This window comes from Hoplias malabaricus, chromosome 3 (assembly GCF_029633855.1).
Source record: "Hoplias malabaricus isolate fHopMal1 chromosome 3, fHopMal1.hap1, whole genome shotgun sequence".
NCBI classification, from domain to species: domain Eukaryota; kingdom Metazoa; phylum Chordata; class Actinopteri; order Characiformes; family Erythrinidae; genus Hoplias; species Hoplias malabaricus.
The window spans coordinates 47,261,167-47,281,249 of record NC_089802.1 but is presented as its reverse complement, the minus strand read 5'-3'; the positions used below and the strand labels follow the sequence as shown (position 1 = coordinate 47,281,249).

General features: G+C 39.3%; 1 protein-coding gene across 3 annotated transcripts in view; it reads left to right on the top strand.

Moving 5' to 3' along the window:
* Window positions 1–20,083, top strand: part of grm4 (glutamate receptor, metabotropic 4) — a 217,397-nt gene that overhangs the window by 173,029 nt on the left and 24,285 nt on the right. For all 3 annotated transcript variants that reach the window (XM_066663943.1, XM_066663942.1, XM_066663944.1), the window contains 3 exons: window positions 4,340–4,475; window positions 5,377–5,531; window positions 6,425–6,565. In XM_066663943.1, coding sequence (XP_066520040.1) covers window positions 4,340–4,475; window positions 5,377–5,531; window positions 6,425–6,565 — 432 coding nt within the window. The remainder of the gene's footprint in view (window positions 1–4,339; window positions 4,476–5,376; window positions 5,532–6,424; window positions 6,566–20,083) is intronic.

Genomic DNA, 20,083 nt, shown 5'->3' with positions numbered 1-20,083 from the left:
AATGTGTAAAAATAGTTTCCAGTCATGTCTTACTCTATTTTCAGGTAATGTCATGCCATTAACACTGGATTAAGGAAGTATATGAACAGAGAAAGAAAAGAAAATGTGTAGGTTCTGAACCAATTAAGGGCAAACAAATGACATCAGATTTTTTTTATGCGTTTAGACATTAAAACAGGAAGTCTGACTTGTGCCACTTCAAAACAGCTCTATGGCTCAGTTTCTATGACTAAATAGAGTCTGAAATACATTCTGTTATTGTGCCAACTTCTATATTCATTGAACCTTTAAGAATTTATAATACTTCACTATAGGTCTCTTACACTTAGTTTATATTATGCAACAGTGCTTTGTTGTTGATTAAAATGGAGCCTCTGAAAGGCCATGGGTTACACAAGACACAATTAGGGGACTTTCATATTCCACTGATTTCACCAGATACTAATAGTTTCGGGCGCTCCACTGGTAGAATAAAGCAGTTGCTTACTAATACCATGCGCTCTTAAAAATAAAGGTGCTTCAAAGGGTTCTTTGAGTGATGCCATAGAAGAATCACTCATAATACACTTGATTTCCAAATGAACATTGGATGAGCAGACGAGAACACGAGACCATTGCAGAACAAGGAATTGACACATTCCATTTACTGAAATGATACTTTGCAATGCAGTTAATGAAAGATTTATCAAAGTCGACATTCAGAACTTTCTAATCAATGTAATTTATCAATTAAACCCATTTTTCCTTTTAATTCTGTTCATCCTTTATTTGGTAATTTTGTAAATATCCCCACAGTGTGTTCATATACTGCCCCTTTAAAACCATACTACCACGCATGTTGTCATGTGATTCTGCCCCATCAAATCTGCCACATGGAAGCAACATGGAGGAGAACCTAAACACAGAGGCCAACCGAGCTGTTTCTACCAAGAAAAATGCTGTCTGTCATTGACACATGTTTTGACTTTAGTGAAGATGACATTGAACTTAAAGAAGTCAAATGTAAACATTGAGAAAACAGTTTCAACAACAAAAGTTAATCCCACCAGTCTGTTTAAACCCTTGAAGCACAATTACATCAACGAATATGAACAGCTCACAGTTCCAAAAAAGACACTGACAAGCTCAGAGCAACATAAAAAAAATCCCAGCTTTAATACTTGAGCATATTTACAGTACAAGCCCTGTCAGTGAACTATGAATGAGACCAAAAAACTAAAAAAATATTGTTCATTAAGTGTGCTCAAGGTAAATCAAGGTAAAATATTAAATGAATCGTGATATTGGTTCACTGTCATATCACCCAGCACTTACTTTACTAATATTAATTTTATAATATTTATACTCATTATATAAAATGTTTGTTTATTGGATTATTGAAGATAATGCTGAGACTGGCATTAGTACAAATGTATTTCTCTTTTATCTTGTGGTTCTGCAGAATGCAGCTGCCATTCTCATGTGGCCCTTTAAGTTATTAATGTAACAGAGTTGCCTGGAAAAGGCCCTAGTGAAGCCCTCCATCTGCTTTAGGCCACTTTTGGGAAGAGAGACCTACATTCAGTTATTTATTTTATGTTGTATATGGTGATATGAACCTATATAACTCACTATGAGGTTAAAGTATAACTGTATGTCTAGCTGCATAATGACAAGACCACTACATCAGTGTAACTGCAGTATTGAGAGTGATTTACAGCCCAGATAATACCTCCACTGTGGTGATCCTCTGGGGGCGGGGGGTGTCCAAAAGCCACTCTTTCAATCTCTTTGCAAAGGATTTGGTTGGTGCTTCATTCCTCCAGAGTAGGACCCTCAAAACCAATGGGAAGTGAAATCAGGACAGAGAAGTGAGATTGGGAACCACACTAGAGTAAAGACTGGAAAGTAAGCTAATGCGCTAACTGTTTATACTCTTGTAAAGACGTGTGACTGTACATATGTACTGGTTTAGACATTTCATTTCATATATAACGTCAAACAAAACCTTTTAAGATAAAAAAAAAAAAATGTCGCATTCACGTCAGAATTACAAACTCCCCCGTTCCCTGTGCCACACTCTCTTCCACTTTAAAAGGTGCTATAATTGTAGACTCTTTCTTACTTAAATTGTGCGCGATAACCTTCTGCTGTCAACATTAACATTTGCTGCTAACAGTCCCACCTTAAATCATTCAAGTGCATTTTCCTTTGTGTGCTAGGAGCTGTTTAAAATAAACATACCTCTTAAAAGGGACCTCGGTTCATCTCTGTAGCAAATATGTTTCCACAAAAACAATACAGATGGGGTTTTTAAAGTTATGATACTTATTACTTGTTAAACATATCGTAATGCAGTTACTGCTAACTTAATCTCACATGATTTTACAGCTTTACATAGTTCAAACAGTAAAACCAAACTGCAGAGTTTATTAGTCATTTAGGTCTATTTTTGTTTTAACTTTATTTAATTGTGTACATAGTGCAGACAATTATTAAATATAGTAAGACATGGTGAGTGTGTGTGTAAGTGCTTTTGAACTTTTCAGAATGTTTTAACAATACTGTGATAATACTGATAGCCATGATATTTTTGGCCACGATAATGATGACCCTTTCATACGTATTTTCAGATATATCCTTTAGAACCTAGGTAAGAAACCTCATCAGAAACCTTTTTTTGCTGGGATAGGGTGATGGTTATTAGCAAATTGCTTTCATTTTCTTTCATAAACAATTATTTTGCCAGTGCTGAATGTGGAGGGATATTGTTAAATGCAAGAAGGGCTCAGTGTTTTAGGTTTCTAGGTAGCTACTGTAATAAGTTACTAGACTCAGATCATTAGTGTCTGGTTAGACTTGCTGCTGAAAGACTTAGGTGTGTTTACAGCAGTTTACATGATAAACTGCAGCCTTATTAAACAATTTAAAAGTTCATAACAGAAGCAAATCATCACATTTTAAGCTGAAAATTCTCATATATAAACATCTGGTCCATAAAGGTGGACATGCAGCGTAATTTAAGGGGTGCAGCAAGAAAAGAACATACTGTAAGTGTAGCTGTGACAATGATAGGTTGCTTAGTAAAGTACATTTAAATCATGTTAGCTACAATGCAGGATAAACACACACAGTGGCATACCTGATGACAAAACATGCATAGAAAGAGTTACAATTAAAGAGCCCAATGGAGCAATGCATTAGTAAATTGAGGTTTCCGGGCAAAGCAATTAAGTTCCGATAGAGCATGAGATCTCTAGAGAGACTGGGTTTGTTCCTCCAGGCCTTTATTTTAGCAGCCACATATACAGCACCGGCACCTTCCACTATACCTTTCTAGGTTGAAAGCAGAATGTGTTACACAGTGTAGAATACTGTACCAGTGAAAACAAAACCTCACTAAAGGTTCAAGAGGATGCAAAAGACCTGCAACTTCTCTCTTTTGTTCTTTCACACCACTGCTTTTTTTGAGTGCGCTGGAACAGGAAAGGGTTCCGGAAATCCAAAAATAATTGCTTCTTAGAAAATTGTGAAGATTCAGATGTTAGTGATTGTATACAAGACTTTCACATCAGACATTTTAGTTTGAAGATTATGAATGCGATTCTTTCTTCGGTTTTAAAGTGAAATATTCCTTGGAACAATGTAATAGAACAGTCATGTTTGGTTCTCTAAAGAATTTCCATGGGATGTTCTCCAAGGAACCAGTTATTTAAGTGGGTGGAAGAGTAGGAGTTGACAGGCTCTCTCTGCGATTCTAGATAAGAGTAGGTCAAAGAGATTTGGCACTACATTTGTTAAATAAGATACAGTACTGTTGAAAATCTGGAGAACAATTTTCCACTCAAAATGGCCATGTTCAGGAGTGATTAGGAGCAGTGAACACACACATACACACACACATCGGAGCGACAGGCAGTCACCTTGGTTACCAAATAGCAGTTGGGGGTCAGATGCCTTGTTCAAGGGCCCTGCAGCCATGGATGTTGAGGGAGGAGGAAGCATTGTTCCTTCACTTCCCACTTCCCCATTTTTTTAGTCCCAAGACTGATTCTCTTACCTTCAGACCACAGCTGTCCCCCAAAAGTATTGAAAGTCAAACATCTAAAAAGAATTATGGCAAAGCTTGGACTGAGTAAATACTGAAAAACTCTTGAGTGATTTCCCATTAAAGATGTTTTCTGGTTATTTTCCTGATGTTGTAAAATTAATTGCACAAACTGAATGTCTGTACTGACTGTAAATGAGATAGATGAAGGCTTTTCTCTAATTTATGCACAGTAAATTATCCATTATCTTTTAAGAACGTAGAAGTGATTTCTCATAGACACCATTAAAAATCTCGTCTTATCTGTTGCAGGAGGTGTGTGTATTTCTCAGTCAGTGAAAATCCCCCGTGAGCCTAAGACAGGCGAGTTTGACAAGATCATTCACCGGCTGTCAGAGAACCCCAACGCCAGAGTGGTCATTATTTTTGCAAATGAGGATGATATAAGGTGAGTTCACAAAATATGAGTTTTTATTAAATTAAGCTTAGAATATTTTTGTTGAAAGTAATATTCTGTGCTTTGTGTCATAAAGTAAGTGTGCTATTATAATGTGTCACAGCTCTACACTCATGACAAAACATGGGGACAACAAAAGCTTTCCATTCATGTGAATGTTGCTAGCTTTTGCTTAATTCTCCACATGGGAATGTTTCAAGCCCTTGAGTTCTGAGTGCTGCACCTGGAGCTCCTAATCAGACCCATTACGACCCAGATGTTGTAACTTGTCACTTGTAACGTGACTAAATGCCTTCACTTAAAAGCATTATAACCACTGGCCTGTCATTTAGAACGATTCAGTTTGGATTTGAGAGGCAGTCATGTTTAATCTCTCACTCTGTGCTAAATACAGACTTTAGAGATGAAAATCACGCCATATCAAGCATCACCAGACCCCTCGCTCTCAGGTTTTTTTTTTTACCCCATTCATTCAGTGGAGGGTTTTTTTTATTCTTTTTGGATTTTGACACAAACTCTGGTGATATTTCACAAGCATTACTGCTAATCTTTGTTATGAAAGATGAGCATCTGCCTCATGTTGGCTCAGCGAGGTGCTTGTCTTTCAGACAGACTTTGACTAAATTTGGCATCCCAGACTCTTTGATAGAGCAAGCTCATACAGTTCATTGTTAACCCTGGTCAATACTAAACAGTCAATAACACATTGATTTGCAATTTCACTAAATGGAGTTTCACCAAAGCACTGAAGAACGCAGGCAGTATTTTGACAAAAAAAAGAATATATATATATATATATATATATAACTTAGTTGTTGTGATCCCGTCCATGTCCCAGTGAACTGATTATATGAGCTCACTGTCTCTCTTCTGTGTTCTGCTCTCTCTAAAGGAGGCTTCTGCAGTCAGCAAAGAAAGCCAATCTCACTGGCCACTTCTTGTGGGTAGGGTCAGATAGCTGGGGGTCTAAGATATCTCCAGTTATTCACCAAGAAGAGATGGCTGAGGGAGCAGTCACTATCCTACCCAAACGCCAGTCCATTAAAGGTAAGGGATGCATTTGGACCTCTACATTTTTCAAAGCAAAGTGCCAAAATCTAAGGGTTATTATTGGGCAGAGCTATTGAAGTACCTGTTTCGCTTTCTTTAAAGCAAATAAATTCTTAAAGGTTATAAGATTGTTTTTATTGAAAGAACCATTTTGGAACTTTTTTCTCAGTAATATTGAAACCAGAAAATTTCAGACAGCAGAAGGGAGCTGTTGAGTGAAGTGGTGCAAATCACACTGGACAACTTTGAACATGAATAAAGATAGAAATTATAAAAAAAAAACACTGGAAAAATAATTTAAAAACAAGATTTTTTATATTTTTATATTTTTTTTTTCTGGATGTGCTGATGGTAGTGTTACAGTGTGTACCAGGAATAAATCACATTGTGGGGACCTAAACCTTTTTACACACTAACAGTCGAAGGTGAAGACAAGGTTGGCTTAGGGTACGCTTAGGGCTAAGCTAATAGTGTTTGTGGAGAAGTTTATATTCCAAAATTAACCAACACGTATTTTCAGGTGTCTTGTGTATTTAAGACTAGCTCATGACTGCACACTAAAGTCTTTCAGTTAATTTTTGATGTAATGGGAGAAATGCCAAATGACTGGATCTCCTTAAACTGACTTCAGTGAAAGTACAACATAATGTTTAATAAGTATGTGGACAATGTAACTTCAGCTAATGATACTAAAATAAGATCCATAAATATGGCATTAGTGTCTGTATCTGCTCATCTGTGTATGGTTAAGAATGCCTTTTAAAGCACTGGACTTGGAGAAGTGTTCAGTCACATTGTCTTGGCCTATGTCCTCTAAAGCTCAGTGGCTCTGCCCTTTGAGTTTGACAGAGCGCGTTAAAGTGACACTTATCTCATCGATCTGCTCCCAGGGTTTGATCGTTACTTCATCAGCCGGACGCTGGAAAACAACAGGAGGAACATCTGGTTCGCTGAGTTCTGGGAGAATAATTTCAACTGCAAGCTCAACCGCCATGCCTTGAAGAAAGGATCCGGCATAAAGAAGTGCACAAGTAAGAAATCTTTGCTATCTCCCCACTGGCAAAACACCCTCCTTCCAGAGCTCTGTAGAAGCAGGGGGTGGGGGAAGGGGGTAGAGAGGGTGAGAGGGAGAGTGAGAGAGAGAGAAAACAAAACAAAACAAAAAAACAGTGATGCCAATTCTTTTCAGAGAGACTTGGCCTACTATGCTGCGTGCTGGAGAAGGCGGTTGGTTAAGTCGTAATTCCATAAAGCTGCTTCATGTCTGAACTCCTGTGACTGAGCACCGTTTTCCCTGCACTAGCTGCATAACAGCCACTAATCCACTGTACAGGAGGAGAGATGATAATCTTTAATTGATTCGGGCCATCTCTGGAGGGGAGAGCTATCGGCTCTGAGCCTCTCACCACCAGATTCATCCTTGGTCAGCACTTGACCCCCTGGCTGCGCAACACAGCTGTCACATAGCAACGCATGGTTGGCCTCGGCCAATCAGAGAGCAACGATATCCAAGAAGAAGGATGCAGGGCGTTCTAGAGGCAAATTTCTGGAGGATGGTGGTGTCCTCTGGTTATTCGATGCAGACTTTGCTGCACTGCAGCAGTACAGTAAGTAGGAGGGCTGCCAACCACTGGTTCCCATCCATACAGAGCTGCTGCAGGTGATGCTCAGAAGCTGCTTTCATACCTGACTGTTCCTGAGAGTATGCATCTGACCACAGCTTCGCAGTTTTCGCTAAATGTCTTATAAATACAACTTTATTTTGACTGCACATGTTCATAAAGAGGTTACTTCTCCAGCCAGCAGCTCTTGCAAAGCCAGGATTCTGTAACTGCGACCACAACAGAATAAACTGCTTAATTTTATACGGCAATTGTTCAACTCACTAGGAAATCATTATTGTTGCCTCGCTGGAGATTCTTGAATAACTAAAATTGATTAAATACACTCTCTCGGTTCGCCCCGTTAATTAATGGCAATACAATAGTCTGTTGTGTATAAGGAGAAAATACAGTCCACACTTTAGTGACATGCAGCAAATGGAAATACATTTTTACACCTTTGTTTTTGCAGTGGACAGAAGGCTGCGATCGCTGGAAACAAGCAGGAATGCAACCAAATTCTATTTATATTATTCTTTTTAGTTGTTTGTTATTTCCTTATCAGTCTTAGTCCACATTTAAACTGCAAGTATGACCAGCCCCCTACTCACCTGCACAGACATGATAAGGGAACAGCTGGAGATGTTTTTGTGACATTTCAGGATATTCTCAGTATGTGAAAATACATATATATTTAAAACATGGTGATATTCAGTTTAAAGATCCGACTTTGGCAATAATTATAATGCCAATGAGATATTATTGAAAAGTTTTATATATAATATGGATAAACAAACACTGAGATTTATTTATTTTTTTCCAGGAGATTTAGTATTGGAAAAGGTCTTTATGACAATAGTGGAATCCTTTTAACTGCTGCATAGAACTGTTAACAGTTGAGAGGCCGTACAGATGCTGTTTGTTCTGTTAATGAAAATATTCATATCACTCAGTGTGGATTAACTACGGCACAAGGGAGAGATATGCTGGGGTCAAACGGAAGAGAACATTAGTAATTTTTGTTGACCTATCACAAAATATAATGCAAGTATAGCAGGGTGCCACATCCTCTAGCAGTGTTTTTTTTTCCCTTTTTTTCCCTCTCTAAGAGGAGATGTAATATTTATCAGAGCGACGTGATGCAGAAAGAGAGCCTACTCCCTGCTGCTTGGTGTAAAGCCTTTTATTTGCCATGGAGTCTAGCGAGAGCGTCGAAAAGATCCCCTCCTTATCAGTGTGTTTACAGCATAGTAAAGAAGGCAGACACACGTTATGGCAAACAAAAACATTCCTGTGTTTTCCATTAAGTTCTCATTGGCAAGGACAGGTATTTGTTGTCATTAGCAAACTAGTTTCAGGGATTTAGGAGCCTGGATTCTCCTGTTTATATGTTGTTGTTGGCTGCATTACTGAGGTCCTGTAACGTTGTAAAATTGTGCGAACAAGAGCTCTGCTCCCTCGCAAATGTCCTTCTGCTTGTTTTTATTGCCCCTTTATAAGGTGAGCACAGCTAATTTGGAAAGTCCCGAGTGTGTTCTTTGTGCATCTTCAAAGTCAGAATAAAAGGCTGCGCGGCTGGAGCTGACGACGTTGCTGGGGTACCTCAGACAGAGCTCAGTCCAGAGAACGCCTCAGAGGAACAGTGTTCCCACTAACAAACCCACCCAAGCATGAGTCAACACGCACCCACGGATCTGCCCAAATCCCCACTGACATTGTTGATGATGACTAATGTGATATAAGATCTTCAGAATATGCCTCAATGAATGACTGAGTCAAAGCACAATCTCAGACATATCTTTGATTGCTTTTTTTTTTCATCTAATGCTGCAGGTGCACTCTTGGCTTTGAATCCAGGGACTGAGTGCTGGTTTCCCAGCAGTAAATTTAGAGGTTTTGCCCAAAATGTTCTGCACCAGCCTGAAGAGAAGTGTACTCTGCCAAAGTCACAAATTCAGGCGATGTTTGTGTTTCTGAACAATAAATTAGAGGTTGTTTCTCTCTGCAGTCTTAACAATGACGGTTCCTCTGGAGTTCCTGGGTGTGTGAGAAGCTTTAGGCTAGCTATCACAAATGAAATGACATTGTTTTGGCATTAAGAGCTTTAAAATGGAAGTGCTGGCAATTGTCCATGTAATCACATCATTCAGCTTACAGAATTTAAACACGATTTGGCATAACGTAGGCAACTGCTCATACAAATTCCTTTCTGAAATTAAGGGCATTATTAGGGAGTTTGTTCCACTTTGCTGCAGTACCAGCATCGATTGCTTTGAGACAGCTTTAGGCCAAGTGGAGGAACATCTCTGTGATGATACAATGGCATGAGAACATTAGTGAGATCAGGAGCTGCCACACCATTTCATCTCAGATGTATTGTGCTATTGTGATCAGTCCAGAGGGCATAGGTCCACTGCACAAATATATTCACAAAATAGTCCACTGTACAAATATATTGTGATAGAAATTTTGGCCACATCATCCATTTCCTTAAGGAAATAAAATGAGGCATCGTCTTCAACCATGGTGGTTCAGTCCAAACTAGCAGCTGTGCAGTGGACTCCAAATGCAGAGAGCAGTGTTGGAGTGTATTTTGCCTGTGTGTTTCCGTACAGATAGAGCAGCTATGATGTTGGTCAGGAAGCTGAGATGCTTCCATGTTGTTTCTGAGCTTGCCTCATATTTGCTGCTGTTAGATTGCAGAGAGCAGCATCAGTGCTGTGATTTTGCAGCCCTCACAAAAGCCCTGTGGTTACTGGAGGATTAAAGGGCTGGATATCTCTGCTTTCAGCTGGCTCTCTCTCCCTCTCCCTCTCCCTCTCCCCCAGTCTTTCAGTTCAGAGCATACGCATTGTTTCCCTGTTTCTAACAGGAATGAGCAAATATACAGAGAGCAGATTGAGATTGGTTTACGATTGCTTTTCAGTAGATATACATGCATGAAATGTTGCTCAGTCACTTGCATGAGAAATTGGTACTGTTTTTTTTTTTTAGTATTATTTTTGACAGTTTTAGCTGATCCTACTGCTGGATTTGCTTGGGAAAGAGTCACTGCTTAAAAAGCAATAATCAATAAATTATGAGGGCAGCTATAGTCCTACTACTACTGTAATATAACCCCACACTGTTGTTCAGTTCAGTAAGAAGCATATTGTGTTCTTAAACAAAGAAGTGTGCGTTCTATAGATAGTGATTGTGGATGATGATAATGAGAGGGTAATTTGCTTGAAGCTTTATTTCACTGACAAATAAATCAAATGTTTTCACTGACCATCTTAATTTTATATTTGGAATAATTCATTTAAAATTTGATGCCTGTAACCCACTCAAAACATTGGGTCAGAGGAGTGTTTACCACTGTGTTAAGCTCCATTTCCTCTTCATTACATGTCTTAACCTTGTGGGAAATGCGGGTGCTAAAAGTGTTGCAGTTTGGCAAGTGGAATTTCTTGTCCATTCTTGCTTGGTACAAGACCTCAGCTTTTCAACACTGTCGTCATCTTTTTCTGATTCTGTTGTGCCAAAGAAGACAGATCTAGTCTTCAGGCAGGCCAATCTAGCACACTCTTATTCTGCATTGTTTTAGCACCTGCAGAATGAGGCCTGCTGAAATAACCATGAGCTTCCCAGGAAAAGGTGTAGCCTTCATGGCAGCAAATGCTTTTTGACAATCCCAATGTATTTCCCTGCTTTAACGATACCTTCTCACATATGCCATTCAATCATGCTGTGGACACCTCCACACCATGAACTCATCTGACCAGAGGCATGTGTGTTTCCACTGTCCTTTGGGCCTGAGGTGGGCCATTTGAGATGAGCTCAGTTTCAAAGAAGAGACATGAATTGATGTATGACTTTCTCCTTGTATAATAGTTTTGGGCTGCATTTCTTGATGCAGTGGTGGACTATGTTAAGTGACAGCAGTTTTCTGTAGTCCTCCAGAGCCCGTGTGGCGATATTTATGGTTTCACCGGTTTCACTGTTTCATTCAACAATGGTGTCAGATCTTGCTCTACACAGACTGAGGTTTCCTGAAAATTATCACAGTATTAAATATTGTTGATGGTGAAAGCCCTCAGTTATTTGCTAGACTGTTCTGAGCCCACACCTCCCTTAAAATGTGTAACTTGAATATTTTATGGTTTATGTTGTGAGAATCACATTCTTAATTTGATTACATTTATGGAACACAATGAAGTTGGTGAGTGAAAACACTAGAAAAAGTTTCTTTGTATTGTTGTAGTTAAATCATGTTTCAAGTTGTATTTTACAAAATGTCTCTACTTTTCTGGAGATGGGTAGGTAATGCAGAGTTAGGAGTCTGTCCCAAGGATTCTCATAGGTTTAGTGTAGTATTCATATCTGAGCTGGTAATTGAACCACAACTCATCATGCCAATCTTTATTGGTCATTTGTGGGTGTGTACACTACTACATTATAAAACAATAAACTCTTCTCATTATCAATTGTTGTTGGGATGTAAACAAAGACTTTCTGAATCATTTAATGATTAATGAGTCATGGAAAATTACAATAAAGGTGACAGGCTCACAACTACTATAACCACTATGACTGTCAGGATAGTCGCCCTCACTGCTGTCCAGACAATGCCAGCCAAGAAATAGCTCTGTGCTCAGAAACAGAGTCTTCTTCGTTCAATAACCAGTGTCTGGGGAACACTATGAGACGGAGAGGCTACATCGGGTTGTTGTGGTACACAGCGGATCATGGCGGATTGTTTGCGGATTCGCATCATATTCCCAATGATTCTGCCACAGTGGTTGTCACTGATGATAACACTTGGCGTCTGCTTTGCCAAATCCGAAATCTCCTGTGATTGGAGAGCAACTGAAGATGCTTTTCTGTGGTGCTCTTTGCAGTGTGCCTCCAGGCCTGTGCTGTTCAGAGGACAGTGAAGAGGGGGATAGCTGATGTCTAAATGGTTTTGCAAGTGTACTTTGATCAAAGAGCAGGACCCATCTTTTATCTGTGAGAAATGTAGTGGTGGTTGCACAGTTTATTGTAATGGGAAAGAACAGAAGGGGGTAGCTCAGCTCTTGGGGCTCTATCATCTCAGTAAAAAATGCATCCGAGTGGGCTGCACTGACACCATAAACGCAGCTCACCTCCATCACTGGAAGCTCTTCACAGACACGGGTGGGCAGAGTGGTCTAAACTCATACTGAAGACAAAATTGTTTTGTCATTTAAATAATGACTCAAAAGAGTTGCCTTTCCACTAAGCAACTAAAGTACAAAAGTCCTAACAACTTCTTTTATGCTCATAAATGTACAGAAACCCCTTATGATGGGTGTTTTTCACACACTGTGGATACAGGCATTACATTCTGTACACACAGCTTGAAAGAAATGGGATGCTCTGGAGCAGCTGCACATGTGCCGATGGTCACTAACCGAGACAGGTTTAAACACAACAGCCCCCCACCCCCACTGTTACTCCCCCAGCAGTGGGCTTTGTCCTGCTGGAAGTACATTACCTGGAGTGATGGAGCACCATTCTGACTGAAAACATCATTGAAAGCAGGTGTCCCCAAACTGGGGCAGTGAAAATGGAGAACGCTTTGAGTGTGCATGTACATATGTTTGTTTGTGTGCATGATTTTGATCCCAGCCCTCCCTCTGGATTTGCAGCCATAAAGCTTCACAATGGACATTCGAGTGGAAGACTCAGGTAGTAAAGTCTTATCTAAGAGTGCTTCTGTCTGGATCTGAGACAAAGCCTGTGAGCTTCAGCAGCTGAATCACATCCAAAAGAACAATTACCCTTTGATTGCTGAAAGGATTTAGCGGTTTGAGCCTCAAAACCGAGGAACATGCTCTTGATGGCATTGTGTATTGATTATGGCAGCTGCAGCATATTCAGTTTTAATTTTTCAGATAAATGTAATGGATTCCAACAGAGGGACGTTGTGTAAAGGTGTAAACAGGAACATTCTAAACTGTATGAAATGGTCCTTCATAATGTGCTTTTTTGTGAATCATTATCATTATATTGATCTGTGTAAACGTAAATCATAGAAAACTGCTAGATACTAATTAGACAGGACAAATTACAGATGTTTAGTATGTGCTGACTGAACCTCAGATCATCTAAATGGATTTCTGTGGGTGTTCTGATGATTCAAGGGACTAGCATGATTTTTTTTTTTACTCCAGAATAAAGCAGGCCATTCATTGACTATTACTTTAGTAATTTACAGATTGCGTCCCTACGCCTCTTCTGTCAGTTTTAGTTACTGGCACTTCCACCCAAGAAAGGTGAAGCCAACCTGTAAGACACGTGAACTACTCGACACACTTGGAGAGGAATATTTACTGCCCTATGTGAAAGGGAACACCCTGATACCCACCTAATTGTACTCACTTGGATGGCTATGGCATCTAACTAACAAATTCCCAATGATAGAATCACTGCTTGGACAGAAGCACCTCTCAGGAAAACCCATAGATATGTTTTTAAAAAACACAAGGTGCGTCTCGGTTCAGGGGCTGCATGCTTTGAAGGAAGTGGTCTACAAAAGCCTGTCCTTTGAAGGCTTTTGAGTGTCCTTCGAAGGCCAAACCGAAATAGGGCAGTCTACTTTATGGCGGACTAATCGCCACTCCTGTTCTCCCCTGGCTCCTGCACCATAGAAGTGGAGCCAGGCATTTTTTATTTTATAATTTTTCCCCATTTATTAGAGCTGGACATGAAAGTGTTTTATTATAGTGGATTTTACTGAAAAGACTTTGACTATTTAAATTAAAAAAAGGTCATCTTTTTTTAAAAATAGGTTTAACACATTATACATGTTTTAATTTAAAATGCAATAAATCATCATTTAAAACAGATACAGTCTCTTTGATTGAATGCTCTCCCACTGCGTTTACTGTTATGACACCTTTGAGGCTTTATATGTTTGGTTTTGGTTGTCATTATTATTATTATTATTATTATTATTATTATTTGTAATATTAAATAGTAAACACTTTCATTAAATTTTTTCACAAAAACCCAGTGATGACAGTGGATTTTGGAGTAGTTCTATTGAACGTTATTAAACATTGATTAAAGAAACAAACATTCTCTCTCTGCTTCTTGACGTGTTTCTCTTTTCTCCGACGCAAACAATTCACATAATAGTAATCTTAAAAAAATAAGCAGTGATTATTTAAGTCAGTGATCGTGTAAAAGGAAAAGGCTACATTAGAAACCATGATCATTTTCTGAGGTGAACAGAGCACAACAACAGAGCACAACACTCTCCTATAAACAATATTTTACAGAAATAATCACTAATGTCCTCTGCTTCAGCTTTAGTCGCTGTGTATTTATCTCAGACCAGTGTCAATTCACACAGCAGCAGGAGATAAACGACAGATAAAAGGGTTCATTTACAGACAGACACTACCCCACCTCCCACAGTTTAATAAACTGCACCTTGCTCCTTAAACAAAGGGAACATTTTTTAATATATTTTCCTTCTTAAAATATGTTTGATTAATTGTTTGATGTTGAGTACAGTACGTTTAAAGCCTTGTTTGCTGCTCAGCTAATGCTGCAATATTCTAAAATCCCCATGGCACATCATGGGATATCTCGGCTGGTAAAAGATGGTTCTGTTGCGTCCTTCTTTTCTCAGGAAAAGGAACTCAAAATAAGCAGGATTTTGGCATCACATTAAAACTAAAATCAGAGTCTATTTTACATCCATTTCTTCTTTTTCACTTTCTCTTCTAAACTCTCCCATGCCCTGTATACCCATCAGTGTGCTTTTGCCTGTTGTTTCCTATTGAGATCTCGTCAAAAGGTATCCAGGCCAAAACTGAGTGAGAAAAGAGTCATTTTGAGGCAGCCTTGCTGGTGGCAGCGAGGCTTTAAAACAAATAAATATATTTAAAAATAAATAAATAAATAAATATAGTGGGTGGCACGGTGGCACAGCAGGTAATGTCGCAGTCACACAGCTCCAGGGACCTGGAGGTTGTGGGTTCGATTCCCGCTCCGGGTGACTGTCTGTGAGGAGTTGGTGTGATCTCCCCGTGTCCGCAAGGGTTTCCTCCGGGTGCTCCGGTTTCCTCCCACAGTCCAAAAACACACATTGGTAGGTGGATTGGCGACTCAAAAGTGTCTGCAGGTGTGAGTGTGTGAGTTAATGTGTGATTGTGTGTGTTGCCCTGTGAAGGACTGGTGCCTCCTCCAGGGTGTATTCCTGCATTGCGCCCAATGATTCCAGGTAGGCTCTGGACCCACTGCGACCCTGAACTGGATAAGCGCTTACAGATAATGAATGAATGAATGAATTAAATATAGTACCAGTCAAAAGTTTGGACACATCTTCTCATAAGTCATTGTTGAATAGGGCTATTCACTGTATAAAACTGTGTACCAGCCCCTACCTCTACACGACACAAGTTATGGTCTCAAACACATTAAGGAGGTGAGCAGTTCTACAAATTAACTCTTGATGAGGCCACAGCTGTTCACTGAAAACCATTCCAGGTGAGGACCTCATGAAGCTGATTGAGAGAATGCAGAGAGTGTGCAAACCTGTCATCAAACAAAAGGTGGCTACTTTGAAGAATTTAAAGTCTAAAACATATTCTGGTTTGTTAAACATTTTTTTGTTTACTACATAATTCCATATGTGTTCCTTCATAGTTTTAGAATCTTCCGTATTCATTTACAATGTAGAGAATAATAAAAAAAACAAAGAAAAACCACTGAATGAGAAGATGTCCAAACTTTTGACAGGTACTGTACATTCACAATGGAAAATGGCCCAAACAAAGGAAACCCTCCCTGAGTGGGCATGTCTAAACATTGGACTGGTACTTTATATTTAGCATCACTGTTCTACATGTCATTCACATTGTTGATGGGCACTAGCTGATAAAATATTTTACAGTGTTGTTTAAGCAGTAATAAAAGGGTGCTATGCCACTATTGTAACTGCATGTGTACTTTTCATCCTTTGTGCTCATTTCACCAGTTTCTTTGCTTGTTGATAAAAGAAAATTAATATTTCTAAGGGTTGAATGTCTACCTGGTTTTGCTTTGTGTCTGATAGCACTCATAGCCGCTATGGATGCTACAATAAAAATAGTCTGAACAAAACTGGGCTGAATCTCAAATGGCTCCCTACTCCCTATAACCAAACAGTGCATTATACATCTAAATGAAAGCCAATGGAAGCCATTTATATTGAGCCTCAAGATACAAACCTCTCTATGTGGCACGTGGCTATTTAAGAAGGGAGAGAGACCTTAGTGTTTCAGCAGCAAACTAAAATATAAGCCTTACTATTTTCAAGAGGTTTTTGCTTAAACATTGCATTATAGTTCGACATAACCATTTTATAATACATTCTGTGTCCCAAACTTTGTAGACACCTCTTTTTATAGACGTCCACACACAGTTCTAAATTACATTCTTCATTCAGTGTTTTGCCCAAGATCACCATGCCCAGTACCAAACATCAACTAGAGATGTATAAATCCCCACAACACTGGGCCTGGAAGCGGTGGAACTGCATTATCTGGAGTGATGGAGCACCATTCATTACCTTTGGGATGAGTTGAATTGATCCAGGACTAATCATCCAACATAATACTTGACCTCACTGAAGTTAATGTGGCACCAATTCATTACAGGACTGTTCTAACATTTAGCATAAAGCAATTCTAGAGGGATAGAACCTGTTACTGCAGAAAAGCAAGACAAACTACATATTAATATCCTTGACTGCAGAAGCAACATCGAATGAACTTGTGTCAACAAACCTTCGACACGGCTGTATTCACTCTTCAACGTAGGGGTTGTAAAGCAAATAAAGGTTCTGTCATGATATGGCATAGAAATGCATGGTAATCTCAATGTGAAATCCTCTCCTGGTTTGAGTGAAGGCCTTGATGTGGAAGGAGCACAAGCTAAAGACGGTGTGTGTGAATGAAGGCCCTGCTTCCTGCTGTGGAGAGAGAAAAGGATGTGTAAACTCCTGTGTAAGAAATGTGAGCCTGCCAGACCTGTGTAATGAAAACACTCAAACACAGCGCAGTGTGACAAATTTCTCTGGGGCTTTTTTTGGCACACGGATCCCCTCAGAGCCCTCGGTCCTGGAGGGTCCCAGAGGGGCTGGAGCTTTCATGGGCAAGGGGGCTTGAATTTTTTACAAGACATGAACGGCTGGAGGTGCGGGAATTCAGCAGCACCGTAGACTCCTCCAAGGCCCAGAAAACCCCTCTGCGATGGTTCTCTTAATCCTAACGGATTTCTCTAAAGGCACTGAGAGCCAGCCGTGTGTGTGTCTGTGCTCTGACTTGAAGATGAGGAGTTTGTGTGTGTGAAGGTGTGAAAAAGCTGGGTACACATGGATGAAAAAGTGTGTATGTATGTGTGTTCATCGCCATAGATGAAAGACAAAGGAAGGGGAGTGAGAGATAGAGAGAGTGTTTGTGTGGGTGTGGGGAGCCAAGTGAAGCATGTGTGCTTGTCGTTCCCCCTTGTGCGGGATCAATATCATGTTTTTTTTTTGTTTGTTTTTTTTTGTTTTTTTTAAACAGGCATGCCCCACGTTTTGAGTGTCTCTAGCAGTAGTGCTCTTGGCAAACAATTACACAGGCATATCCTGCTTCTTTAATTCAGGCTTTTAAAGATGCATGGGGCTTGTCTTGGCTGTTAAATTGCCTTTGGCTTTCTGTCGCGAGGCTGAGCTGGAGTACCACTGATTACAGGCCCTAAAGTAAAAGACTGACGCCTTTTTCTAATGGATACAGTAGCTTTTCTGGACACACTCAGCTCTTCTGTTTAGATAAGAGGATGCCTGGAAGAAGCAGTAAAGCATGCTAACAGAAAACGCACATCAAATTAAGCAGTCTCGTGAAGAGAACAATCAGCTTGACGTTTTTCGTTAAAGGGCCGATAACACTGAACACCAGTTTTCCATGTTCTGTTTTCTTCCTTGTCTCTTAATATTTTTCTCTGACGTCTTCATTATTGTGTGGATTTCTGACTGTTTCTGTTACCATTACTTGGAAATTGTTATATAAAAATAAACACTGCTCTGATTGGCTACCATTAAATCACACATTACACTATAGGGTACATTTCAAAATCTGTTGTTGCTACTATATGAGTATATATGACTCATGTGCATGGGCTGCTTTTCATTGAACCATGTTGAAGGGGAGGCAGCCATCCTTCAAAATGGCTGTTCCCTTTATGTGGATGGTTTCGACACATTACTGTTATCATTAAGTGCAGTCGGGTTAGTTCCAGCTCCTCTTGATCAAGTGGATAGGGTTAATCCTGAAGACAGGATCTGTTATGGCCTCAGGCCTCTTAACGACCTGTTCTTGATCCCTCTGATTGTCTCCATCCATCTTAGCACTGGCTGTTCCTCATTTACTTTAGAGTGCTCCAAGCATAACTGTGAACATTTTTTACCCAATAATTGTACAAAACAAGAAGCTATCTTAAATTTTATTTGTATGTATGTATTTATTTTATTATTTTATATATATTTGCAGCTGTACAAAATTGTAAATATTTTCTAGTCCAGCAGATTACTGAAAAACAAACAAACAACAACAACACATGTATTGTGAAAAAATATTACTATAAGGAAATGGAGAAACTTGCTGGGAAAAAGAAGTAGCCAAAAAGAACACTTGCAAAAAAAAAAATTGCTTGTCACTGTTAGAACACACTAGCCAGACCTCATCATTACTGATTCTAAAGGTCTTTTACACATCAAACATGGTTTATTTGAATGACAGTAAATTATTTAATAAATAATGAATTAATTTTCCGTTACTTTACCTTCATGTTTCCTCTTTGACTTTCTATTGTATGTTATATATATATATATATATATATATATATATATATATATATATATATATATATATATATATATATATATATGATTCTTCAAACAATCTTGAATGCGAAGTCATCACCTGCTGTTCTTGATATCCACTTACATGTTCCTCTTACATGTTAAATAAGTGCTATGATAGTGGGCAGCCTTCAGAAGTGGGCCTCTGTGTGAAAGAAGGAAATACAGTGATCCCTCGTTTTTCGCGAGGATGCGTTCCAAGACCACCCGCGAAAAAACGAATTTCCGCGAAGTAGAGGAAAGCTATTTTTTATGTATTTAATGAGTATTTGGACTTTTAAAACCCTCCCTGTTACTGTTAACAACCCACCCTTTGCATTAAACAGTCATTCTATAATGTTTTTCAGCTGGAACTACATGTGATATCCCACCAGTTTGTTTAATAGAGTAATTCCTAAGCTGTGATTTAGCGTAAGTAAATTTCACTCGGATGTGGTCATGAACAATACATGTACTGTACGTAGGAAATACTTGTAAATGATATATTTTGTCACCTACAGGCCTAGTCTAATACATGTAAATAATAAAAAAAGCCCCCTTGAAAAAATCAACAAAGTAGCGAATCCGCGAAAGATGAACCGCGAAGTAGCGAGGGATTACTGTAGTAGAAAGAAGTTGTATGGTCATGGATCTTTTAAGCGATGAGAATAGTCTCAGCTTTCCGAAGCCTATTGCATAATTGGACAGAGAGTCAGCCGAAGTGTCTCTAATAGTACAGGATGGCATTGTCACGGCAAAGTCTGAAACTTCTTCCTGAAGACTGCACCGTGCAATTGAGACCTGCCGCCATAACGTCTGATGGCCCATCTCCCAGTTTAATTCGGCAGGGTCATAATTGAAACCGCTCCTTTGCAATTAAGATCTTATAAAAAAACAGCACACTGAGCAACTCCAGCTCTAATGAATATACAGCTGTCTGGCATGATTATATGAGCACAGAAAGATAATTAATCTTGCTCTTTCCCTGTCTATTATTCCACCCTCATGTGCTAGCAGACCGTTTGCATTTATCAGTCTCGGCGTGGAGAACACGATACAGGGCTAAGATA